The sequence below is a fragment of the Monomorium pharaonis genome, chromosome 6, assembly GCF_013373865.1.
Source record: "Monomorium pharaonis isolate MP-MQ-018 chromosome 6, ASM1337386v2, whole genome shotgun sequence".
Classification (NCBI taxonomy): Eukaryota; Metazoa; Arthropoda; class Insecta; order Hymenoptera; family Formicidae; genus Monomorium; species Monomorium pharaonis.
The window spans coordinates 23,911,882-23,937,517 of record NC_050472.1 but is presented as its reverse complement, the minus strand read 5'-3'; the positions used below and the strand labels follow the sequence as shown (position 1 = coordinate 23,937,517).

General features: G+C 45.2%; 1 protein-coding gene across 1 annotated transcript; it reads left to right on the top strand.

The window, feature by feature from the left end:
- The first annotated feature begins 1,153 nt into the window (after positions 1–1,153).
- LOC105839399 (protein artichoke) lies at positions 1,154–19,143 on the top strand. Its single transcript, XM_036288230.1, has 11 exons — positions 1,154–4,103; positions 4,221–4,508; positions 15,040–15,277; positions 15,352–15,598; positions 15,669–15,923; positions 15,995–16,311; positions 16,383–16,680; positions 16,766–17,246; positions 17,358–17,621; positions 17,774–18,002; positions 18,098–19,143. The coding sequence occupies exons 1-11, from the start codon at positions 3,854–3,856 to the stop codon at positions 18,441–18,443; spliced, it is 3,213 nt and encodes a 1,070-aa protein (XP_036144123.1). The 5' UTR covers positions 1,154–3,853; the 3' UTR covers positions 18,444–19,143.
- The last annotated feature ends 6,493 nt before the right edge of the window (positions 19,144–25,636 follow it).

Here is a 25,636-nt window from a genome sequence, read left to right as displayed (position 1 = left end):
TTGTATAAGTTACAAATGTTTTAATTTATTAAAATTTGTGATGTAAACTTTTTACATTGTTACATTATTATTATTCTTTTCCTCGATTATCACTTTATAACAGAAATTTTTGCCAGGTGATCAGACCTCGACCTTCGAAGATACGACAGTATTTTATCAAAATATAATCACGATGAGTCTCTCTTTCTTTTTCTCGCACTGGTATAAGGTAGGATGTTCGCGAAAGGACAGCGCGTATCAACTGCCAATGAGGGAGCCTTACTTCTGAGGCTGCCTTTCTCTTTGCCTCCGTGCCTCGGCTCAGTTTTCACAGCAACTTCATCCAGGAACCACATACAGAATGTCTTGAAGACACGCGGTGAAACGTGCATTTCTCTCTATTTTTCTTTCTCGTTCTTTCCATTTCTGTATAGTGGAAAAAAAGACAATCCATTCGGTGGCGAACATGTAACCCTGAGGATACCAGCAGTACATCCTTGAAGGAAGTCACAACCTTCGTGCTTTTGAAAATTGTCCGGCAAAGTATAATAAGGTAAGGACTATTTTTGTAACAAACGATAAAATCGTTTTGGCGCCTCTTATTTTAACATTGACAAATGTTCAAAAATTTCTTAACAATTTCGCAATTCGTCGACTGGCATTGGAATAATCACAGGTGTAACGTTAATATATTGTATTATGGATAGGTATCCGGCTTGTCACACGGTTCAATAGGTCCGTTATATTTTTTTTTAATACAAAACAGTGCTAAGTTTCGTAACATTCGCGACGGGATACCCACGTGTGTTTATAATAAGCGCGTCATCTCTCCGCTCAGCGAACGGTGACTTTAATGCGCGCACAGAACGTGACGCTTCTATGATACGCAAACTAAAACTAACTATTGATAACTAACTTTTGAAGTTCTACTAGGTTGTTTTTATCTTGTTTTTATTTACAATAATATTACTTTTTAATTATTCTGACTTAATGTGTATTTAAATAAAATATAAGTGTAAATTAATTTAACTGAAGCGTTTATTGCTTAATATAAGGTTTTCATTTCTCATAATTTTAATTTTTATGTTCTAAAACTTTGTAACAGTTTTATAAATAATGTTATAAATAATGTTGTTCATAAGTGTTACAGAATTTTATAAAATAATTGAATAAATTCTTTATTAAAATTTGTTCTAAATTATCCCTGTTACAACTTTTTTTTAAAGAAAAAGAGTAATATTATAAATAAAAAACAATTCGGTAAAAGAATACAAACACTTTTAGGTTGTTACGTCGTAACGTGCGTTATCCGCAAGGACGACCAGTGTAACAAAAATTCCCACTTATTATGTTGAAAAATGCACGGAAAAGTGCATCTCAATTCAACGAGAGAGTTTCTTTTATAATGATATTTAATTTAAGTATTTAACTGTGTGTACATTACGGAGGTTGGTAGTGGTGCATTTTTTTACGTAAAGCCGACTACCTTTGACTACGCTAACACAATAGCTCTAATTGATAGACTTTCAGAAAGTGGAGCGTGGCGCAAGTTCTTTTTCTCTCCGCCGTCGTTCTTTCCGCTTTCAAGAAGCGGAAGTCTCACGTTCGGGAAAGCCTGTTGTTTATTGATGGCTCTCATCAAATTTCTAAATACTTTTGAGTTGGTACAAATATAAGCAAAGGGTAACGAGTAACCGTTCAAGTAACAAGTTTTGATCCAGATGCTCAAGATAATTTAATATAATAAATAATCGTATATTGCCAGTGCATTACGTCAACGGTACATAGCGACACTTGTACGTTCATTTTTCTTAGATCCGATACGGGTTTGGTGTCACGAGAGACCAACGTGATTCGGTCCAGTGGCTAGTTCCATGATTTACAAGATAGAAAGACCAACTGAAATAAGTGAAAGGCGCATGTGTTTTTTCCCAGCATATCGTTTTGCCTATCATTTCATTGATCTCAGAGATTCGCAGGTTTTCTTTATGACAGCTTGTAACACTTTTATACGTATAAATCCATAAATATATTTTTACTTGGCATATATCTGACTTGAGATAAGAACAATGAATTTCCCTCGTTCATAATGCAGATGTTGCTATTTTTCTTACATATCGTGCTCGTATATTATATCGTGAACGTTATATACTGATGTTTAAACTAGATCACCGTGCCTTTCTTCTTGGCTGCTTGAATTATTAGGGCTGTAATAAGGCACAGTTTTCCATTTCTCAGATCGGTGGGTCTCACGGTTACTTTAATTATACGCTACCGTTCATTGCGGGAGATTCACTGCGACGATCTCGATTGATAAGCACTGGTATAAATTAATAATTCAGCTTCCTTTGTTACCGCATAATTGTCAATTAATAAATGATGATGAAATACATCAAATATTTTTACACGGGCAAATATTTTTCATAATATATAATAAAAAATATGTTTAGATTTAATCAAAGAAAAGTTAAAGATAGGGATAAACAGTTATATTAAAATAAAATGAATTCTTAACGATGTTAATTATATCTTTTTTCATGGCCGATTAATCTTTTCAAAACCACCCACAACGATCGTATAAAGATCAGATGATCTGTAAAAGGAGATTGGTTGTTATACGAAGGTTATATTTGCTACTCGACTGACGTTTCGAAAGAAGGACAATCAATTCGCAATAAGCGCAGTGCAGCACTGCTGCACGCAACCTTTAATTTTCCATCGAAATTTCATGCACGGTTACGCAGGTGGCTCACCGTTTTCACGATAGTACGCAGTGAAAACGCACTGGTCTAATTGCGGTAACATTTCCGGATGGACAAACTGCCGCTTTCGTAATTTTCTTTTGCAAGATGCGGCAAATCATTGATTGACGTATGAGTTAAACGTCTCTACGATGGCTTATAATTTGCGATGTGACAGAAAGCGTGATCGCCGGAGTTGCGTGCCTCCTTTCTAGAATCGCGTGGGAGACCCTATCGTTGGTACACAATCAATGAATTAATTATGACTGAATAACGAGTCGGCGAAGCGTAATTTACGAGAGAGCATCATCCATAAGATCTTTTTTTCCGCAGTGTGTTTTGTTACGCGTCAGTGGTGGCCGATCACGCCATGCGTAGGTCGCGTCGTCCGCGTCGACTGCCTGAAAAAAAGGCAGTCTCGTCTTCAAGGACGTTTTTGGGCTATTGCGAATAATCTTAACGGTTAGTCACCTCCGCGCCTAGGTAGACCGCGAGACCTCGGCAACTCGCGTGGGATAATAAGCGGCGAGATCGAATCCCGAATGAATTGAACAACTGATGTAATTGCCTTCTTTTAAACACAGACAACGTGCTTCGTCGAAGGGCTCCGTTTAACAATTTGTTCGCGAAAGATTGCGCGGAGCTGCAATTGTGATTTCGAAGCGCAACTGCAATTTTACTTATTACGCGCATGGTTATCGGCGTATCGATCTGTTGCGTACGCGATTAACCAAGGGAGTTCACGCAGCGAAAACTTTCCCACATTTCCGACGAGACGTGCGTTGCATCACGGAGTGACTAATTGAAATGTTATTCATTCAAAATAAAGATATCACGGGTTTGAACCTTGTCCATAAGATAAATATTGCTGTTAGCTCTTGTAGGATGTTATACAAGTATAATGCGTATCTTTCAACGTAACTTATTTTTTATTTTAATTGAAGAAACGACTATAAAGATTATTCCATGTATAATTCTTAAATAGTACCTAATTTTCACATAACGTTTATTGTTGTACATTCAGTTATGTAATTAGAAAGATGTTATAAGATGTTAAGTATATAAGATGTTATGTAATTAGAAAATTGTTAAGTAGATTTCTTTTCGTTTGTGCTTCTCAAGCAGAGATTAAAATGTTATCGCCACTCTTGCTGCTGGGCATGATCGTGTCCATAATGGGCGGCTACGTGCCACCTGGGCCGAGGTTCAGATGTCCGAAAGACACAATTTACACTTACCCCTGTACCTGTCTTCGGGGCAGCGATAGGGGTTTATACATTCGCTGTGAGAATACGAATCTGGCTAGTCTCAGCCTTGCCTTCACGAATCTGGGAAACGAGGGCATGCCGATCGAGGAACTGGTTCTATATAAATGTAACATAGGTGAGTCAATTTAATATCACAAGTCGTAGAAAAAAGCGAGACAAATGTATGCGCTTTTTCTACAGAAGATGACGAAATATGTCGGTTGAATAAACAGTTCTATTTTTACATTTGCAGTACGATTTTACGGGCCCGCTCTGTATCCGCTGGACGTGCGAGTGCTAAAGTTCATCGACACGCCACTGAAATTGATCGACGAGCACAGCTTCCTCGGCGTGAACCGAACTCTTCAGGAGCTCTATGTGATAAACAGCAATCTAGAAAAATTTCCCCGTGAAGCGCTGCAGGTTCTTGGCAATCTCAGCCTGTTGAGCATCACGGGACATCGAATATCTACCTTGCTGGGAAATAGTTTTAGTGAAAGCGCGGCGGCTGCAAAGCTGGAAAAATTGGAGATTAGTAACGGTAATTACAATCTCATCGCGAGGTATCATCAGGAAGGAAATATACACTATCTTATTACCCACTCAGACTTTTAAAGCGAAATAATTCCACGAGCTCACCATTTCTAACACTGCATGTCAAAAATATAATATGAATCAAATATTAAGTTTTTATTATACTAGAACACAACATTGCGCGCGCTTCGCGCGCTCCACTTAGCATTTTTATATTAAACATTGCACTTTTTTTTCTTCTGTAATATTACTCTCACACACTTTATCTTATTTAATGCCCTTCTCTATCTCACGCTCCTTCTCCCCCTCTCTAAATTATTAATTATATTATTAATGATATTAATTATATTATTTTCATGTTGTTCAATATTACTCTTACACTTTACTTTCTTATTTAATCCTCTTCTTTATCTCTCACGCTCTCCCACTCTCCCCCCTCCCCCCTCTCTCTCTCTCTAAACACAAATTAGTAATTATATTATATTTTCATGTTTCTTAATATCACTCTTACATACTTTATCTCCATACTTAATCCCATTTAAATAAATTAAAAATTATAATATATTATATGTAATGTTACCTGTTAATTTTCAATCAATTTTTAAAACTTTCACTTTCTGGCTTTCTTGTTTAATCTCTCTCAATAACAATTTTCTTTTATCTAATCTCTTTCCTTTTCTAATCTCTTTCGACAAAACTCACTGTCTCTCTCTGACCATTTCAACAACTTCTAATAATAAGCATTCAACAACTTTAAAATTAAATTTTTTTAATCTTATGCCTTAATAATACATCATTAAAATTAAATTTTTTAATAGATTAAAATTTATAATATTACATGTATTGTTACCTGATAATTTTCAATCAAATTTCAACACTTTCACTTCGTGGATTTCCTTTTAAACTCTCTGGATCTCAATTCTTTCTCTCTAATCTCATTCCTTTTCTTCTATTAAAATACACAAAATGTCAAAATAATTAAAACGCAAATAATACTTAATGAAAATAATAATAAAAAATAATAATTATTAAGAATGATAATTAATAAGTAATGAGAATTAAGAGTTTAAGATTCCTTTTTTCAAAATATTTAAAACGCAAATGTTACCTTCCCGAAATCTCTCATTCTCTCTCTCTCTCTCTCTCTCTCTCTCTCTCTCTCTCTCTCTCTCTATTTCCTTCTACCTATCACTTAATTCTTGCAATTTTTTTAAACTTTTTATTTTTTATAGATACTAGAACATTACAGGCGCGCGCTGCGTGCGCGCTATTTGACTTTTCACTTTAAAAATAATAATAATTGCAATTTGATTTTCTCTATCTTTCGTTTACATTAATCAAACGTCTTCTGCAATTTTGAATAAAAAAATGTAAAATTTAATTATACATACATACATACATACATACATACATACATACATACATACATACATACATACATACATACATACATACCTACATACCTACCTACATACATACGGACCAACATACATACCTACTTGCATACTTACTGCTACCTAGCTACCTAGCTACCTAGTTACATATTTATCTAGTTACGCTCGTTTGCTCCCTCCCTCCCGCCCTTTTTCACTCACTCACTCGCTCACTCCTCGCTCACTCCTCGCTCACTCCTTGCTCACTCCTCGCTCACTCCCGGCTTACTCCCGGCTTACTCCTTGCTCACTCCCGGCTCACTCCCGGCTCACTCCCGGCTCACTCCCGGCTCACTCCCGGCTCACTCCCGGCTCACTCCTCGCTCACTCTTCACTCACTCACTCACTCACTCACTCACTCACTTACTCCTCGCTCACTCCTCGCTCACTCCTGGCTCACTCCCGGTTCACTCCTGGCTCACTCCTGGCTCACTCCTCGCTCACTCCTCGCTCACTCCTGGCTCACTCCTGGCTTACTCCTGGCTCACTCCCGGCTCACTCCTCGCTCACTCCTGGCTTACTCCTGGCTCACTCCCGGCTCACTCCTCGCTCACTCCTGGCTCACTCCCGGCTTACTCCCGGTTCACTCCCGGCTTACTCCCGGCTTACTCCCGGCTCACTCCCGGCTCACTCCCGGCTCACTCCCGGCTCACTCCCGGCTCACTCCTCGCTCACTCTTCACTCACTCACTCACTCACTCACTCACTCACTCACTCACTCACTCACTCACTCACTTACTCCTCACTCACTCCTCGCTCACTCCTCGCTCACTCCTGGCTCACTCCCGGTTCACTCCTGGCTCACTCCTGGCTCACTCCTCGCTCACTCCTCGCTCACTCCTGGCTCACTCCTGGCTTACTCCTGGCTCACTCCCGGCTCACTCCTCGCTCACTCCTGGCTTACTCCTGGCTCACTCCCGGCTCACTCCTCGCTCACTCCCGGCTCACTCCCGGCTCACTCCCGGCTTACTCCCGGTTCACTCCCGGCTCACTCCCGGCTCACTCCTCGCTCACTCCTCGCTCACTTACTCACTCACTCCCGGCTCACTCCCGACTCACTCCCGGCTCACTCCCGGCTTACTCCCGGTTCATTCCCGGCTCACTCCTCGCTCACTCCTCGCTCACTCCTCGTTCACTCCTCGTTCACTCCTCGCTCACTCACTCACTCACTCCTGGCTCACTCCTGGCTCACTCCCGGCTCACTCCTCGCTCACTCACTCACTCACTCCTGGCTCACTCCTGGCTCACTCCCGGCTCACTCCTCGCTCACTCCCGGCTTACTCCCGGCTCACTCCTGGCTCACTCCCGGCTTACTCCCGGTTCACTCCCGGCTTACTCCCGGTTCACTCCCGGCTCACTCCTCGCTCACTCCTCGCTCACTCCTCGCTCACTCCTCGCTCACTCCTAGCTCACTCCTGGCTCACTCCTAGCTTACTCCTGGTTCACTCCCGGCTCACTCCTCGCTCACTCCCGACTCACTCCCGGCTTACTCCCGGTTCACTCCCGGCTCACTCCTCGCTCACTCACTCACTCACTCCTGGCTCACTCCCGGCTTACTCCCGGTTCACTCCCGGTTCACTCCTGGCTCACTCCTCGCTCACTCCTCGCTCACTCCTCGTTCATTCCTGGCTTACTCCCGGCTCACTCCCGGCTCACTCCCGGCTTACTCCTTGCTCACTCCCGGCTCACTCCCGGCTTACTCCCGGCTTACTCCTTGCTCACTCCCGGCTCACTCCCGGCTCACTCCCGGCTCACTCCTCGCTCACTCTTCACTCACTCACTCACTCACTCACTCACTCACTCCTTACTCACTCCTCACTCACTCCTTACTCACTCCTCACTCACTCCTTACTCACTCCTCGCTCACTCACTCACTCACTCCTGGCTCACTCCTCGCTCACTCCTCGCTCACTCCTCGCTCACTCCTGGCTCACTCCTGGCTCACTCCCGGCTCACTCCCGGCTCACTCCTCGCTCACTCCCGGCTTACTCCCGGTTCATTCCCGGCTCACTCCTCGCTCACTCCTCGCTCACTCCTCGTTCACTCCTCGTTCACTCCTCGCTCACTCACTCACTCACTCCTGGCTCACTCCTGGCTCACTCCCGGCTCACTCCTCGCTCACTCACTCACTCACTCCTGGCTCACTCCTGGCTCACTCCCGGCTCACTCCTCGCTCACTCCCGGCTTACTCCCGGCTCACTCCTGGCTCACTCCCGGCTTACTCCCGGTTCACTCCCGGCTTACTCCCGGTTCACTCCCGGCTCACTCCTCGCTCACTCCTCGCTCACTCCTCGCTCACTCCTCGCTCACTCCTCGCTCACTCCTAGCTCACTCCTGGCTCACTCCTAGCTTACTCCTGGTTCACTCCCGGCTCACTCCTCGCTCACTCCCGACTCACTCCCGGCTTACTCCCGGTTCACTCCCGGCTCACTCCTCGCTCACTTATCGCTCACTCACTCACTCACTCCTGGCTCACTCCCGGCTCACTCTCGACTCACTCCCGGCTCACTCCCGGCTTACTCCCGGTTCACTCCCGGCTCACTCCTCGCTCACTTATCGCTCACTCACTCACTCACTCCTGGCTCACTCCCGGCTCACTCTCGACTCACTCCCGGCTCACTCCTCGCTCACTCCCGGCTTACTCCCGGCTCACTCCTGGCTCACTCCCGGCTTACTCCCGGTTCACTCCCGGCTTACTCCCGGTTCACTCCCGGCTCACTCCTCGCTCACTCCTCGCTCACTCCTCGCTCACTCCTCGCTCACTCCTCGCTCACTCCTAGCTCACTCCTGGCTCACTCCTAGCTTACTCCTGGTTCACTCCCGGCTCACTCCTCGCTCACTCCCGACTCACTCCCGGCTTACTCCCGGTTCACTCCCGGCTCACTCCTCGCTCACTTATCGCTCACTCACTCACTCACTCCTGGCTCACTCCCGGCTCACTCTCGACTCACTCCCGGCTCACTCCCGGCTTACTCCCGGTTCACTCCCGGTTCACTCCTGGCTCACTCCTCGCTCACTCCTCGCTCACTCCTCGTTCATTCCTGGCTTACTCCCGGCTCACTCCCGGCTCACTCCCGGCTTACTCCTTGCTCACTCCCGGCTCACTCCCGGCTTACTCCCGGCTTACTCCTTGCTCACTCCCGGCTCACTCCCGGCTCACTCCTCGCTCACTCTTCACTCACTCACTCACTCACTCACTCACTCACTCCTTACTCACTCCTCACTCACTCCTTACTCACTCCTCACTCACTCCTTACTCACTCCTCGCTCACTCACTCACTCACTCCTGGCTCACTCCTCGCTCACTCCTCGCTCACTCCTCGCTCACTCCTGGCTCACTCCTGGCTCACTCCCGGCTCACTCCCGGCTCACTCCTCGCTCACTCCTGGCTTACTCCCGGCTCACTCCTCGCTCACTCGCGGCTCACTCCCGGCTCACTCCCGGCTCACTCCCGGCTCACTCCCGGCTCACTCCTCGCTCACTCCTGGCTTACTCCCGGCTCACTCCTCGCTCACTCCTCACTCACTCACTCACTCACTCACTCACTCACTCACTCACTCACTCACTTACTCCTCATTCACTCCTCACTCACTTTTATTCACTCACTCACTCACTCCTTACTCACTCCTCACTCACTCCTTACTCACTCCTCGCTCACTCCTCGCTCATTCCTCGCTCACTCACTCACTCACTCCTGGCTCACTCCTGGCTCACTCCCGGCTCACTCCTCGCTCACTCCCGGCTTACTCCCGGCTCACTCCTGGCTCACTCCCGGCTTACTCCTGGCTTACTCCTGGCTCACTCTCGGCTCACTCCTCGCTCACTCCTGGCTCACTCCCGGCTTACTCCCGGTTCACTCCCGGCTCACTCCCGGCTTACTCCCGGTTCACTCCCGGCTCACTCCCGGCTCACTCCTCGCTCACTCCTCGCTCACTTACTCACTCACTCCCGGCTCACTCCCGACTCACTCCCGGCTCACTCCCGGCTTACTCCCGGTTCATTCCCGGCTCACTCCTCGCTCACTCCTCGCTCACTCCTCGTTCACTCCTCGCTCACTCACTCACTCACTCCTGGCTCACTCCTGGCTCACTCCCGGCTCACTCCTCGCTCACTCACTCACTCACTCCTGGCTTACTCCTGGCTCACTCCCGGCTCACTCCTCGCTCACTCCTGGCTTACTCCTGGCTCACTCCCGGCTCACTCCTCGCTCACTCCTGGCTCACTCCCGGCTTACTCCCGGTTCACTCCCGGCTTACTCCCGGCTTACTCCCGGCTCACTCCCGGCTCACTCCCGGCTCACTCCCGGCTCACTCCTAGCTTACTCCTGGTTCACTCCCGGCTCACTCCTCGCTCACTCCCGACTCACTCCCGGCTTACTCCCGGTTCACTCCCGGCTCACTCCTCGCTCACTTATCGCTCACTCACTCACTCACTCCTGGCTCACTCCCGGCTTATTCCCGGTTCACTCCCGGCTCACTCCCGGCTTACTCCCGGCTCACTCCCGGCTCACTCCCGGCTCACTCCTGGTTCACTCCCGGCTCACTCCTCGCTCACTCCTGGCTCACTCCCGGCTTACTCCCGGTTCACTCCCGGCTCACTCCCGGCTTACTCCCGGTTCACTCCCGGCTCACTCCCGGCTCACTCCTCGCTCACTCCTCGCTCACTTACTCACTCACTCCCGGCTCACTCCCGACTCACTCCCGGCTCACTCCCGGCTTACTCCCGGTTCATTCCCGGCTCACTCCTCGCTCACTCCTCGCTCACTCCTCGTTCACTCCTCGTTCACTCCTCGCTCACTCACTCACTCACTCCCGGCTCACTCCTCGCTCACTCACTCACTCACTCCTGGCTCACTCCTGGCTCACTCCCGGCTCACTCCTCGCTCACTCCCGGCTTACTCCCGGCTCACTCCTGGCTCACTCCCGGCTTACTCCCGGTTCACTCCCGGCTTACTCCCGGTTCACTCCCGGCTCACTCCTCGCTCACTCCTCGCTCACTCCTCGCTCACTCCTCGCTCACTCCTAGCTCACTCCTGGCTCACTCCTAGCTTACTCCTGGTTCACTCCCGGCTCACTCCTCGCTCACTCCCGACTCACTCCCGGCTTACTCCCGGTTCACTCCCGGCTCACTCCTCGCTCACTCACTCACTCACTCCTGGCTCACTCCCGGCTTACTCCCGGTTCACTCCCGGTTCACTCCTGGCTCACTCCTCGCTCACTCCTCGCTCACTCCTCGTTCATTCCTGGCTTACTCCCGGCTCACTCCCGGCTCACTCCCGGCTTACTCCTTGCTCACTCCCGGCTCACTCCCGGCTTACTCCCGGCTTACTCCTTGCTCACTCCCGGCTCACTCCCGGCTCACTCCCGGCTCACTCCTCGCTCACTCTTCACTCACTCACTCACTCACTCACTCACTCACTCCTTACTCACTCCTCACTCACTCCTTACTCACTCCTCACTCACTCCTTACTCACTCCTCGCTCACTCACTCACTCACTCCTGGCTCACTCCTCGCTCACTCCTCGCTCACTCCTCGCTCACTCCTGGCTCACTCCTGGCTCACTCCCGGCTCACTCCCGGCTCACTCCTCGCTCACTCCCGGCTTACTCCCGGTTCATTCCCGGCTCACTCCTCGCTCACTCCTCGCTCACTCCTCGTTCACACCTCGTTCACTCCTCGCTCACTCACTCACTCACTCCTGGCTCACTCCTGGCTCACTCCCGGCTCACTCCTCGCTCACTCACTCACTCACTCCTGGCTCACTCCTGGCTCACTCCCGGCTCACTCCTCGCTCACTCCCGGCTTACTCCCGGCTCACTCCTGGCTCACTCCCGGCTTACTCCCGGTTCACTCCCGGCTTACTCCCGGTTCACTCCCGGCTCACTCCTCGCTCACTCCTCGCTCACTCCTCGCTCACTCCTAGCTCACTCCTGGCTCACTCCTAGCTTACTCCTGGTTCACTCCCGGCTCACTCCTCGCTCACTCCCGACTCACTCCCGGCTTACTCCCGGTTCACTCCCGGCTCACTCCTCGCTCACTTATCGCTCACTCACTCACTCACTCCTGGCTCACTCCCGGCTCACTCTCGACTCACTCCCGGCTCACTCCCGGCTTACTCCCGGTTCACTCCCGGTTCACTCCTGGCTCACTCCTCGCTCACTCCTCGCTCACTCCTCGTTCATTCCTGGCTTACTCCCGGCTCACTCCCGGCTCACTCCCGGCTTACTCCTTGCTCACTCCCGGCTCACTCCCGGCTTACTCCCGGCTTACTCCTTGCTCACTCCCGGCTCACTCCCGGCTCACTCCCGGTTCACTCCTCGCTCACTCTTCACTCACTCACTCACTCACTCACTCACTCACTCCTTACTCACTCCTCACTCACTCCTTACTCACTCCTCACTCACTCCTTACTCACTCCTCGCTCACTCACTCACTCACTCCTGGCTCACTCCTCGCTCACTCCTCGCTCACTCCTCGCTCACTCCTGGCTCACTCCTGGCTCACTCCCGGCTCACTCCCGGCTCACTCCTCGCTCACTCCTGGCTTACTCCCGGCTCACTCCTCGCTCACTCGCGGCTCACTCCCGGCTCACTCCCGGCTCACTCCCGGCTCACTCCTGGCTCACTCCCGGCTCACTCCCGGCTCACTCCTCGCTCACTCCTGGCTTACTCCCGGCTCACTCCTCGCTCACTCCTCACTCACTCACTCACTCACTCACTCACTCACTCACTCACTCACTCACTTACTCCTCATTCACTCCTCACTCACTTTTATTCACTCACTCACTCACTCCTTACTCACTCCTCACTCACTCCTTACTCACTCCTCGCTCACTCCTCGCTCATTCCTCGCTCACTCACTCACTCACTCCTGGCTCACTCCTGGCTCACTCCCGGCTCACTCCTCGCTCACTCCCGGCTTACTCCCGGCTCACTCCTGGCTCACTCCCGGCTTACTCCCGGTTCACTCCCGGCTCACTCCTCGCTCACTCACTCACTCACTTCCGGCTCACTCCTCGCTCACTCCCGGCTTACTCCCGACTCACTCCCGGCTCACTCCCGGCTCACTCCCGGCTTACTCCCGGTTCACTCCCGGCTCACTCCTCGCTCACTCCTCGCTCACTCCTGGCTCACTCCTGGCTTACTCATTTTACAAGTACACCCACAAAAAAAGTAAACAAAGACATTGCTTCGCTGTGGTCAAACACAAACACACACACACACACACACATTTAAATTTCTGTCTACAAATTATGGATTTCCTACTTACCGACATTTAAAAAAATTTTTTTTGAGTCGCCAAAAATCCTTGCATGTTTTTTTTCACTAAATGAAATTTCCAAAATTTGAACTAAATTGGAAATTGGTCCGTTTCGGAAGCTAAATTATTTGTACATATTTTTATGTTTGAGTTTGTCAGGTATTAAAAAAATTATGATAAACATTTATAAAAATATTTAAAATATATATTTATACTTTGATAATTATTATTATCAAAGAATATAAAAAATATTTCAAGTTTATATACCACTAGACACCACAGATGCGTGCTTCGCGCGCGCTACTTAACTTTTTATTTTTTACCTTTTAAAAATAAATTACAACAATAAATGTATAGATAATATTTATACAAATTTGACAGCTGTCAAAATTCAATTGCAATGACAGCTACTCTTGCAACACGAAGTAAGCGCAGCGAGAGAACCAATTGGCATCGCGGAAAAGCGACAACAATGATCTTCGAGAAATGCGAGCAATCGACTTTACATGCCTTTTTTTAGATAGGATAGGATTTATGTATATATACACTGGCGCAAAATAAAACGAGCCAAAAATTTTGACCGAATTTTAGGCAATCTTCAAAGTGATGCAACTTTGCGAAAAATCATCTAAATTACATGTACTTTTTTTTAATTAAAGGGCAAAGACTCTACTTTGAGAATCCCTGAGAGACGAAAGTTTGATTTCTTAAGTGCAAATACAATGCTCTGTGTATTGTAGAAATTCGATATTTTCTGCAATTGTCAGCCTATTGCAGAAAGTTTTTACAATGCTCTGTGTATTGTAAAAACTCGATAGTTTATGCAATTGTCAGCATATTGCAGAAACTTAGTTTTTACAATGCTCTGTGTATTGTAAAAACTCGATAGTTTCTGCAATTGTCAGCCTATTGCAGAAACTTAGTTTTTACAATGCTCTGTGTATTGTAAAAACTCGATAGTTTCTGCAATTGTCAGCTTATTGCAGAAACTTAGTTTTTACAATGCTCTGTGTATTGTAAAAACTCGATGGTTTATGCAATTGTCAGCCTATTGCAGAAACTTAGTTTTTACAATGCTCCGTGTATTGTAAAAACTCGATAGTTTATGCAATTGTCAGCCTATTGCAGAAACTTAGTTTTTACAATGCTCTGTGTATTGTAAAAACTCGATAGTTTCTGCAATTGTCAGCTTATTGCAGAAACTTAGTTTTTACAATGCTCTGTGTATTGTAAAAACTCGATGGTTTATGCAATTGTCAGCCTATTGCAGAAACTTAGTTTTTACAATGCTCCGTGTATTGTAAAAACTCGATAGTTTATGCAATTGTCAGCCTATTGCAGAAACTTAGTTTTTACAATGCTCTGTGTATTGTAAAAACTCGATAGTTTCTGCAATTGTCAGCTTATTGCAGAAACTTAGTTTTTACAATGCTCTGTGTATTGTAAAAACTCGATGGTTTATGCAATTGTCAGCCTATTGCAGAAACTTAGTTTTTACAATGCTCCGTGTATTGTAAAAACTCGATAGTTTATGCAATTGTCAGCCTATTGCAGAAACTTAGTTTTTACAATGCTCTGTGTATTGTAAAAACTCGATAGTTTATGCAATTGTCAGCCTATTGCAGAAATTAGTTTTTACAATGCTCTGTGTATTGTAAAAACTCGATATTTTCTGCAATTGTCAGCCTAATGCAGAAATTATTTTTTACAATGCTCTGTGTATATATTATAATATCTTTATACAACATATATATATATTATATATTATATATTATATGTATTATAATATCTTTATACAACATTGTAATTATAAAATATTAGAATTTTTAATCTTTTATATTTTTCAGGTACACTATCCTCCTTGCCCGTAGAAGCACTGACGCCACTTAAAAAACTGAAAGCTCTTGATCTTCACGATAATAAAATAAAGGATTTAAAAAGAAATCAATTCAAAGGTCTAAGAGACACCGAGTTTTTGGATATCTCTCATAATTCAATCGACAAATTAGATGCATCCCATTTGGCCGATCTCGTCAAGATGGGATGGTGCAACATGTCGCATAACGCTATTGCCGACTTGAAAAGGTTGACTGCGCTTAAAGAAAGCGTAATAATAATCATCAAATTTCTACAATCTAAGATCGTCTTTTTCGTTTTAGAGGAACCTTTGCCCGGAATTCTGTCTTAAAGGTCTTGAATTTGAGCCACAATAAGATCAGGAAACTCGATTCGAACACTTTTCGCGGCATGCGTTTTCTCAGACGGTTGTACCTGAGTGACAATCAAATTGACGACGTGGGTCGTGGAACTTTTGGTTCCATTACCAGGATCGGCACCATAGATCTTTCACGTAATTTTATTAAAAGAATTGACTTCCAAATGTTTCACCAGCTGCAATTTGCTGAGGTATATTTTACAAAATATACTTATATAATCTTCACGTAATTTTTCCTTAGTAACGAATTCGTTGGAGTAGCTTTTAGATGTCTCCGAGAATTTCGTGACGGTCGTGGAGAAACTGGCGTTCAAAGATATCTATCTGGCAAAAGTGAATCTGTCTCACAACGAAATTTCGACGATCGAACCAGGCGCTTTCGAGAATTGCGCGAACATTACGCTGTTAGATATCAGCCACAACAAGCTCGAGAATATCTCCAAGTATTCTTTCGATAGTGCATCATACGCAATGGAGTTACAACTCAGTTATAATCTGTTTACGTCTCTAAATCAGGTAAGTAAAATTTTTTAATTGCGAACGATTAGATGATTTATGTCGCTCATTAAGATCAATTCTTTTGGCAGATTCCAATGCACAACATGACGGGACTGAAAGTGTTAAACGTTTCCCACAATCTGATACACTCTGTTCCACGACAAACTTTTCCAAAGCTGTACGAGCTTCACACGATCGATATCTCGCATAACAATTTATCCGAGATTCATAACGCCATATTTCAGACGCTTTTTAGCTTGAGATTCTTGAACTTGTCGCATAATTCTCTGGAGAAGATAAAACCGTCGATGTTCGGACCGCTGCCGACGCTTTTGGAACTCGATATGAGTTACAATCAGTTAAACGACGTTGCACGCAGTAGTCTCACTAGATTGGCTAGTTGCAGGTTCACCATTGTTTATTAATTTATAAATTGAGGAGTATTATGTCCGCTATGACACGTCTAACATATTTTAGGAGCTTAACGGTGAAACATAATCGTCTGACGAAGATTTTTCAATTGCCGATTTCTTTGAGCCATTTGGACTTTTCGGAGAACCTGCTAGAAGAGATTCCGACCACCGATGTCTGGCCTACAATGAATGCGCTACTCTCGCTGGACCTTTCGCGGAATCGACTGGGCGATAACCTGCAAGAAGGGAGCTTCGAAAACCTGCTGACCTTGAGAATCTTAAACCTGCAAGCAAATAATATTACAAAGCCGCCCTGGCAAGCGCTGGGCGGTCTGAGCAGCCTGCAGTATCTTTATCTACAAGTAAGACAAAAGAAATTTTTATGGGGGAATTCGTTCCCCGAGCATCAGTAATCTTCCGGATTTTTGCCGATGGAAAATGTTTCAGGATAATTACTTGACGAAATTGGAAAAAGCCGCCTTCGGCCGTCTACCGATAGTGTTCGAGCTTAACTTGGCGAACAATAAAATAAATAACGTAACGAGCCGGGCGTTCGAGGGCCTATTACAGCTACTGACGTTGAACCTGACGAACAATAACATCAGCCATATACCGAACGGTGCGTTTCAGGGTCTGGTGTCTCTGCGAACCCTCGATCTATCGCACAACAGATTGGAGAAGCTGGATAACAAAACGCACGGATTGCTTGACGATTGTCTATCTCTGGAGAGGCTCAATCTCAGCCATAATAAAATTTCATTTATTACCCGGAAGACCTTGCCGAACGATCCCTGGATCCCTTACAGGTTGAAGGAAGTCGACTTATCCTACAATACAATGCCGGTCGTTACTTTCGACCTCATCGCCGGCGCTAAAAAGATTCAATACTTGAATCTCTCTCATAATAACATTAATGAGATTAGGAGATGTGAGTAGTAAACTAGGAATATCGCTTCTAACAATTAATTGGATAGCCACGTAACGATCAATTGGCTTCCTGCAGAGGATCGTTGTTTATTAGAACGTTACCCTATTCCAGATGTAATCGGGAATTTAACGGCTTTGCAGACTTTGGATTTGTCGTACAATGACATAAGTGACATCTCCGACCGAGACGTTTTTCTACCACCATTAAATTTAACAAACTTGCACCTGAGCAACAATCATTTAAGCCATGTGCCTCTCGACAAGATTTTACCGCTGCCAAATTTAAAAATGCTCGATCTGGAAGAAAACGAGATCGGCGTGTTCGACGAGAGATTCATGAAGATTATTCAGAATGGCACAGTGTTTAGATACTATGGTAAAAATAATTTAAAAAGTTTAAATAATTAAATATAACAGAGGATAATAAAGATTAAATCGCAATTAAATCATTAAAGAAAATTAAAACTCATACTTATAATTAGGTTTATCTTTATGACGAACATAAAAAAATATATATTTATATTTTAGGGAATCCTATGCACTGTGACTGTCATGTGCGACCGTTGAAAAGGTGGTTGAAGGCTCAAACGCAGCTTCCTTCAGAATGGTCGAGTGTGATGTGTAAGAGTCCGAATTATCTCGCAAGTAAGGCCATCTCGGAGGTAACCGAGGATCTTATGACCTGCGGCGAGAGAGACATACAAGAGGAGCCTGAACTCGATATCACGCCTGACGTGAAATACCGAAGCATCGACTAGTACGTTACATTTTGACAACTGCGTTATTAGATTTTTACTGAAAATTTTCTTGAAAATTTCGGAGATTGTAAAAATCAATTTTTTTTTTCATTAGTAATACCGAAGATAAGAGTTGGAAAGCGACGTGGTACGTGACGTCGCGCGAGGACATCGGCGACTTCTACGTGGTAGTTCGAGAATCTGGCAGCAGCAAATCCATGCTCGAGAAGGACGTCGTTTACAGCGAGCGATCCTTCAGAATCCACGATTTGAAGGAGTCGAGCACGAAGTACGAGCTCTGCGTGCTCGCGCGCGACTCCGAGGGGAACGTCAAGCATTATAGAAACTCGCAGTGTCAGATTTTGAATCAGCGTGACTCCAACTCGTCCATTGACCTTAGGGCGAGCCTGTACCTCGTGATAGTCGCTGCTTCCTTCTGCGCTCTTATGAGATTTCGTTAACCTGCCGAGACTAGTATTCACAGTACTTAAGAAAATATCTTACGTTCCGTGGAGATGAAATGGACACGCGATGAAGTATCTTCGAGTGTCGCTAGTTGATTAAATATTTTCAATTCTTCTATTTTAAACTTTTACCTAGGTCGCGTTGAAGCGCGAAGCGATGTGATTGTACAATAAATTAATATATTCCTCGAAAAAAAAGGTGATACACTGTGTGCGTTGTACATAGATCGTATTGTATTTTGCTCGGAAGTAGGGACGTTGAACGTCGTGTATTTATTTTTGTAAATTGTAAAATATATATATATCTTATACAAGTCATGTATATTGCTATATCATTTAACAAAAATGGATCAACCAAAACTTAACATAAAATAAAAATGTGTTTGACGGCAATCAGATCTATACGACATTATATTGCGGTTGTTAAGAGAAAAAGAGAGTCGATTAGTTAGCGATAGAAACAAATCATCTTAATAAGGACCGGTTAATCCCACGATATTAATTTGCCATTGCGTTTTACAGCCATCCTGTTCCGCGACTAATAAAGCGTTCGCGACTTGCTGAAAAAATTCTCAAGGAAGTCAAGGCTCTCTCTCTCTATCTCTCTCTCCGAGCTTTGCCTAGTAAGATTATTTCATTATCTTGTGAGGAGACCGTAATTAGTATCCACAATAAAGCGTAGTCTCGTTGCACTAAAGAAAAAAAAAAAGGAAAAAGGGGATCTCTTAATGAGGGCGAGAAATAGTGGAAGCAGTTGTTTCCGCGAAAGGACGTACTATTGTGAATTTATCAGCATTGTCATTGGAGACGTGTCAATTACGCTCGCTCGCTCGCTCGCGACGATAACGACGTCGCTTCTTCCTTTATTATTCGCACTTTGTTAACGTAGTCGCGCGATGACCATTATCGGATGTTACCCCGCGTGATCACGATATCCCGAGAGAAAGAGACAATGCCCCTGCGCACACGCGAGAGTTCGGTGGATTAACGGGAATTTAAATTACACGACGCACGGCGTATTTGATTAATATAGCTTCGGTTGGCATACCGGAAAAAACAATGCACACACGCCTCTCGCCGTTCTGCTTGGCGGCCTGCTCGACGGCTTGCCCCCTCGATTGGGATTAACGTCGGTTTAACGCTTAATTAACGGAGTATTCTTCGGCAAAAAGCACCGATCTTAGCTGTTTCATTACAAGCGTGTTTTCATGACAGTTACGAATATATTTCCTAAACATATCGTTTGATTAATTGTATTATTACATACTGGTTATTTACGATAAATTTGGATTGTTCTTTTTGCCTTCTTTTTTTATGTTATTTTTATTTACGATAATTTACGATAAATTATTGCAAAGTTACAAATCGGCGGAAGTGGAAGCAGAAAGAATTGAAAAAAGTATAAATACGTTAAAATAATGTTGTTTCACAAAATTTCTGTGTCAATCTTTGAATCTGCGATACCCGCGAGATACAAGATTTCGTTTCGATATTGATATCTGGTTACGAAAGATCTAGACAGACACTTTCACCAGAGGCCCAATAATGGTTAAGAAGTATCGTGCACGAGCGGGTACGAGTTCTCGCGAAGAGCCACGAAGGTGGTACCCCCGTGAGCCCCGCGGGACAGACATCCGCTCGTCTGGGCCTTGCCGGGACTCAGGAGACCTCGAGACTCTTAGGCGCGGGTAAATTTACATTTATCTCTTCTCTCGCCGACAAATAGTCGCGACATTATTATTGGCTGTCTTCGTGAAAAATTGTTGACTTAGAGAAGACAAACACACTTAAATTTTTACATAAATTACTATCGATTGGAAAAAGTTTGCACGCCTCCTCCGTGACCTCTGTGTCAGCTCGCTATCATTTATTTTCTAACTTGCCAAAGGATATTAATTCATCGTATTCGATAAGCGTCGTCGTTAGGCTTTTTACTGCCTGTTTTTCTACTTGTGGCACTTGGCCGCCGCGGTTCGAGCGTATGAATAAAGTAGGCAGAACACATTTACATACGCCGCTTTGGGCAGTGACTCACGATGCATCCATGTAAGGCCCAGAGCGAGTTGGGTGCCGTTGGCCCCATACGCCTACGTTAAAACGTTGCCCACCCGTGCTTCGAAGAAGACAAAGAGAGAAAAAAAAAGAAAAAGAAAAGGATAACCCGTTCTGTAAAAGGCTCCTCCGCGCGATATCGAGTCACGATTCGTCGAGATATCGAGACCGCGTCTGCAGGGCCCAAATCCAAGGGTTCTCGCGCAGGGATCTCGCGATCGATTGCACGCTGGTGCGACACGCCTCTATCTGGGATACCTCGATGAATCTTCTTCAGCCTATAAATCAATTAGCGCATGAGAGACTTGTTATACCTTCGTGTGGTTATTCCGGCCCGCAAGCTCATTCTGGTTACCACATAAGCGCGTCGCATACACACGCAAGCTCGAACGCACACGTGCGATCGTATCATTGCTATCGGTTTGCGGCGGCTGCCACTTTCTCATCCGTGTGTGTCTTTTGTTTCACGATGACAGTGGCGTCATCCGCAAATCCGGTCGACACAACTGCCAGCACAGAAAAGTCGATTTGAATGACGCTTCTACTTGCGAGGAAAGAGCGATGTAGCTTTTTTAATTTTTGCTTTCGTATAATAGAATGTTAAACAACGACAGCTGCAAAAATTTTTATGCAAGAAATGTTATCAAAGTACAATAATCTTCAGGCGTTCTATTCGATATTGTGTTTATTCAACATCTCGACCTCGCGCTTACGTCCGATCGGTTCACCAGCCTGTGGAGTCAAGTGAAGACCTCGATCTCTCGTAATTTGCATCGGTCACATTTTTATCATTGAATCAAAACCGTGTAAAATCGTCTCTCTTATTGTAACGTGTGATCCACTTCTACGCCACTGCGGTCGATGCTGCACCGTCTACTGGCGGTTCAAACTCTCCCGCCACTCTCTCGTCCCGTCAGTGTCTCTCGCGTGTTCGCACGGGGAACATCGCTCGCGCGTCTTCGCCAAGGCCCATTCTGGCGAATCCACGGGCTTTCCATTCGAGGATATCCGCGGTGTGTGAAATTCCGCTTTCGGGGTGAGAGGAGAGGAGAGGTCCTCCTCACGTCCGGGCCGAGCCGCGTCCGTCCGGCTAGATGAGACTCCTTCGCGGATAATTTCGAAAATAATCGCTCCTCTTCTTTCCCATCCTTTCCTTTTCCACGTCCAATCCTTCCTCTCTTCTTTCCTTTGTTTACCTGTCCGTGGCCCCCCTCCCCCCCGGACGCAGATCGCGCGAGTACACGACGTCCGTGAACGTTTCGTAATTATCCGGAGAATGGACATGGCCGACCGTTTCTGGAGACTGGCCCTGTGCTGGATATGCATCGTCGGGCTCGCAGCCGCCAACGGTGAGCGACACGTTTATCAATCACGATCAGCAGGTCCTCCGCGATCTTATTTAAAATATATAAAGTAGGAGAAAGTGTAGGGAGAAAGGTATGGGTTGAAAAGAAATCCCGAGCGTAATTTATATATAAGTGTCTTGTAACGTACGTCCACGGTACAATCGGTGACGAGGTGGTAGCATGACAGCCGCGAATGAAAGTGACGTTCCTTTGTTCACCAAGTCGATTACGCCAACGATCGGTGGTCGACTTGGCGGCATAAATAAGCAGCGCGACGCGTCGCTGAATGCATCGTAAAGCTTCAGAAGCACCTGTCGCACGCGCCTAAGTGGAATGTCCTAGATCGCGGTATGCCTACCAGGTATCATCGTCTGAGAAGAGGTATCATAGCCGTAGTCGGAGTCAAGGTTGCAACGTTCCCTCATGCGTCGCGCGACGCGCTCGTTATGACTGACTTTAGACTCGTTACTGTTGACGTTGGCAGACGTTTTCTTTCCTACTCGCTTCACGGTCCGGCTGTTTATGAAAATGGCAGTGTCCGACAACGATAGAACAAACCGACAACGAGCACGCACGCAAGCACGCACGGACGATGCGAGAGAGATATACGATTGTTTCGCAACTCGGTATAAGAAGCCTCTTCGGAAAAAACGAGACTCGAAAATCATGCCAGGCACACCGGTCCATACATTTTCGGATCACGTTTTAGCGGTCGTGAATTCTCCTCGCGTTGCGAATATGCCAGCGTTACATGGACCGAGGCGCACAGGGAGTGTATTCTTCTCCGAGGCGGTTCTCTCGGAAGTGAAATCGCGAGCTGTGCAAACAATGTAGCGCGCTCGAGTATATAGCGTCATTCTCGGTGTAACGTGTAATTAAAAAATAACCGCAATCAGGGAACGAAACTCGCGCGACACTTGCAATTAGGGCAAGCCGGAGGATAAAAAGACTAATTACCTATCCGTCAAGGGCCGCGCGCGCGGTCCGGACCAACGGGAAACGAGAGAAGGGACGGAACGTCAAGATCGCTCAAATTGGACGGCTAATCATATCTTTTTTTTTCATCGCGCATTGTTGCATCGGTGGAAGTGACCAATTTGCGAGTTCAATCGCGCCTTGGGAATCGAGGTTGCTCCAATTGTTCCTCGCCGAGGCTTCCTTCCCTTCGTGTTGACGTGCTATTAATTAACCCTAATAGCAGCCAGATACGTCGAATGAATTGTATGGTTTCGCAAATGTGAAATTAGTGCGATTGCGCGCGGGATTGTGTAAGAGGGGAACACGTGCGTGGAAAATAATTACTCCGCGCGCTGGCGCTCTCTCGCGCGCGGAAATTCGTGCACACACGCGACGCGCGGATCATCAGGTGTATGTGTGAGTAATCGGACGTTGATGAATCACGCCATGACTCCATCGCGATCTCTTGTATATACCTTACCGCGGCTATATTTGTATTGGAAAATTGTGCGAATTATTACGTAAATTAGAACGCTCTTTTAGAGCGTCTGATATAAAAATAACACGTAACAAACTCGGCAACAATTACGTCACGCGTTGTGCCTCTTTCTTGCGATACTTAAAAGTCAGTCCGTCTAGCGAATAATTTATAAAAATGTCTGGTACACAGGAAGAATGATTTTGCTGAAATATCTAAAAGTTTAGCTAGACTTTTGTAATAATTTTATTAGATAATAATTTTAATAGACTTGATAATAATTTTGTTAGATCATTAAAATATTTATGGTAAGATAACTCAAACTGGTTGTTAAAGTGTCAAAACTTTTTATAGTATTGCTTACCATGCTTCAGCATTTTTAATTATTTTGATAGTCCAACAAAATTATTTTCAGATCCTACATATATGTATATATAGCTAATTTTTTAGATATTTTAGATATTTTCAGCAAAACCGTTTTTTTCGTATAGATCAATTGTCCGTAATTAAATAATTTTGTTTAAATCTACAATAGAGATTTTCACGACGTTTAAGAGAAACATTATTGTTTCCTGTTGTAAGCTCGCTGTAGCTTCGGGTTTTCTTCGTCAGCAGATAGATCGCAATCGACTTCCTTCCCGGTATCATTACTCCATCGGAGGGGGGTTACATCGAATTCTCATCGCTAGTCGGCAAAATTGATTCAGGCTCATGTAGTGGCCATAATTGAGCCGACTTACAACCGCAGAGAAGGCAAACGCGGGAGAGAAGAAATTAGAATTCTACGATAATTGCGAAAAGAAAGGGAAGGTGAGCGATAATGCAATTTTCTATGTTTTGTGATTGCGCATATGTTCCCACCTGTTCTTCGTCCTTTGCTAAAATCCGCGGAAAGATCTTAACTGACTGCTGTCCTGGAATCAAAGGGAGAGCCGAGGAACACTGTAGGCTGACTCCCGCACTAACGGGAAAGACACGGAACAAACAATCGAAGATTAAATGTCCGCGCGTTGGCGAACATTTCCTTCGGAGTACAGCTGCACAGAAAAAGCCTACTTATCGCAAAAACAATTTACGAGCAAAAATTGATTTATGAAAATGAAATAAATTACAATTATTATATTTCTGTTTTAATGACATTACCGTTATCAATTATACCGGAAGACTCGTCTGTATCATTCATGCTTTATTAAAGAATCGCAGGAGAGATATTTGTACAATATTTTATACATCTCTATCCGAGAGAACTTTATGTGCAGAAACACAACTAGTTTTTTGTAACATATTGTTGTAACATTTGACACAAAATCAAATTGTTTTTTTTTTATTTTAAATAAAATTCCTTATGCGGACAAGCGACGCTTTTTAGTGCAGGGTGCTGAAATATATCAGTCCGTTCTTGCAGTGAACGCGTGCGAGCGGGAGAATCATCAGAGGAAAGAGAAGGTGAAATTCGATCTAAGTAGCTCAACTGTTGTTGCGCCTTGCGTTCTCTCATTTTACCATCATTACGGCTATTAACATCATACTTAATTGCTAGACCGCAAATGTGAATTGCAGGTATTCCGTCCGCGGACAGAATCTCTACTTATTGTTTTTCGCGTGTGGCCGCGGCGCGTATCATCGATGGATAGATTAAAAAGAAAAAAATCAACAATTGGCGAAGAGAATGGAATCATGCAGAAAATTGACGCGTTAAAATGAAATGTCAGGCCGCATTCGCGCGTGTTCAAGGATAATGAGATTTCTCGCGGTTTTAAACTATTCTCGCTTCCTTATGTTTTTTTTTGTATAGCCGTTTCTTTGAAGAATTTTTCTCATGTGCGGCTCATGAAGGTCGATTTATTCATTATCCAGCTTGGTAACCGCACGGACTTTTACGAGAAAGCGAAAACGCTTGCCGAGCGAAAAAAGGATAGGGCAAAACAATTCCATTGACTTGTTTGTGCTCTCCGTAATCGCGTTCAAACACGTGGAATGAGGAATAATGCGAGTAGCGAAGATCAGCCAGTTGCGTACCCAGGAAGTTGTAAGCCCACCGTTGAAATATCGTTCGAAGCCTTTGAACGTTAAACCAAAAGATCGTCTCGAAGAAATAGGAGGATCGTATTTTTACGTCACCGATATAAATTACGAGCGATATAAAAATGTGCGGCTTGAGAGAAGATAACATTTTCTTTATTACAATAAAGAGACTCTGTTCATTAAATCGATACATCGTTTTTCTTTCTGAATTATTTTTCTTTTATATTAGAAAAAAAAACAATTATCTTTGTAATAGTTAAAAGAATTTCATAGTTACAGATGTTTTATTAAAAACTGCTCTGTAAAAGAAGTTAAATAAACTCCAACCAGAT

What these genes read in the sequence shown, in the direction of transcription:
- LOC105839399 (XM_036288230.1), top strand. Translation starts at nt 3,854, where the DNA reads ATGTTATCGCCACTCTTGCTGCTGGGCATGATCGTGTCCATAATGGGC. An exon ending in ACCAGCTGCAATTTGCTGAG is followed by an intron (nt 15,599 to 15,668) that starts GTATATTTTACA and finishes TCGTTGGAGTAG; the next exon opens with CTTTTAGATGTCTCCGAGAA. An exon ending in ACTAGATTGGCTAGTTGCAG is followed by an intron (nt 16,312 to 16,382) that starts GTTCACCATTGT and finishes AACATATTTTAG; the next exon opens with GAGCTTAACGGTGAAACATA.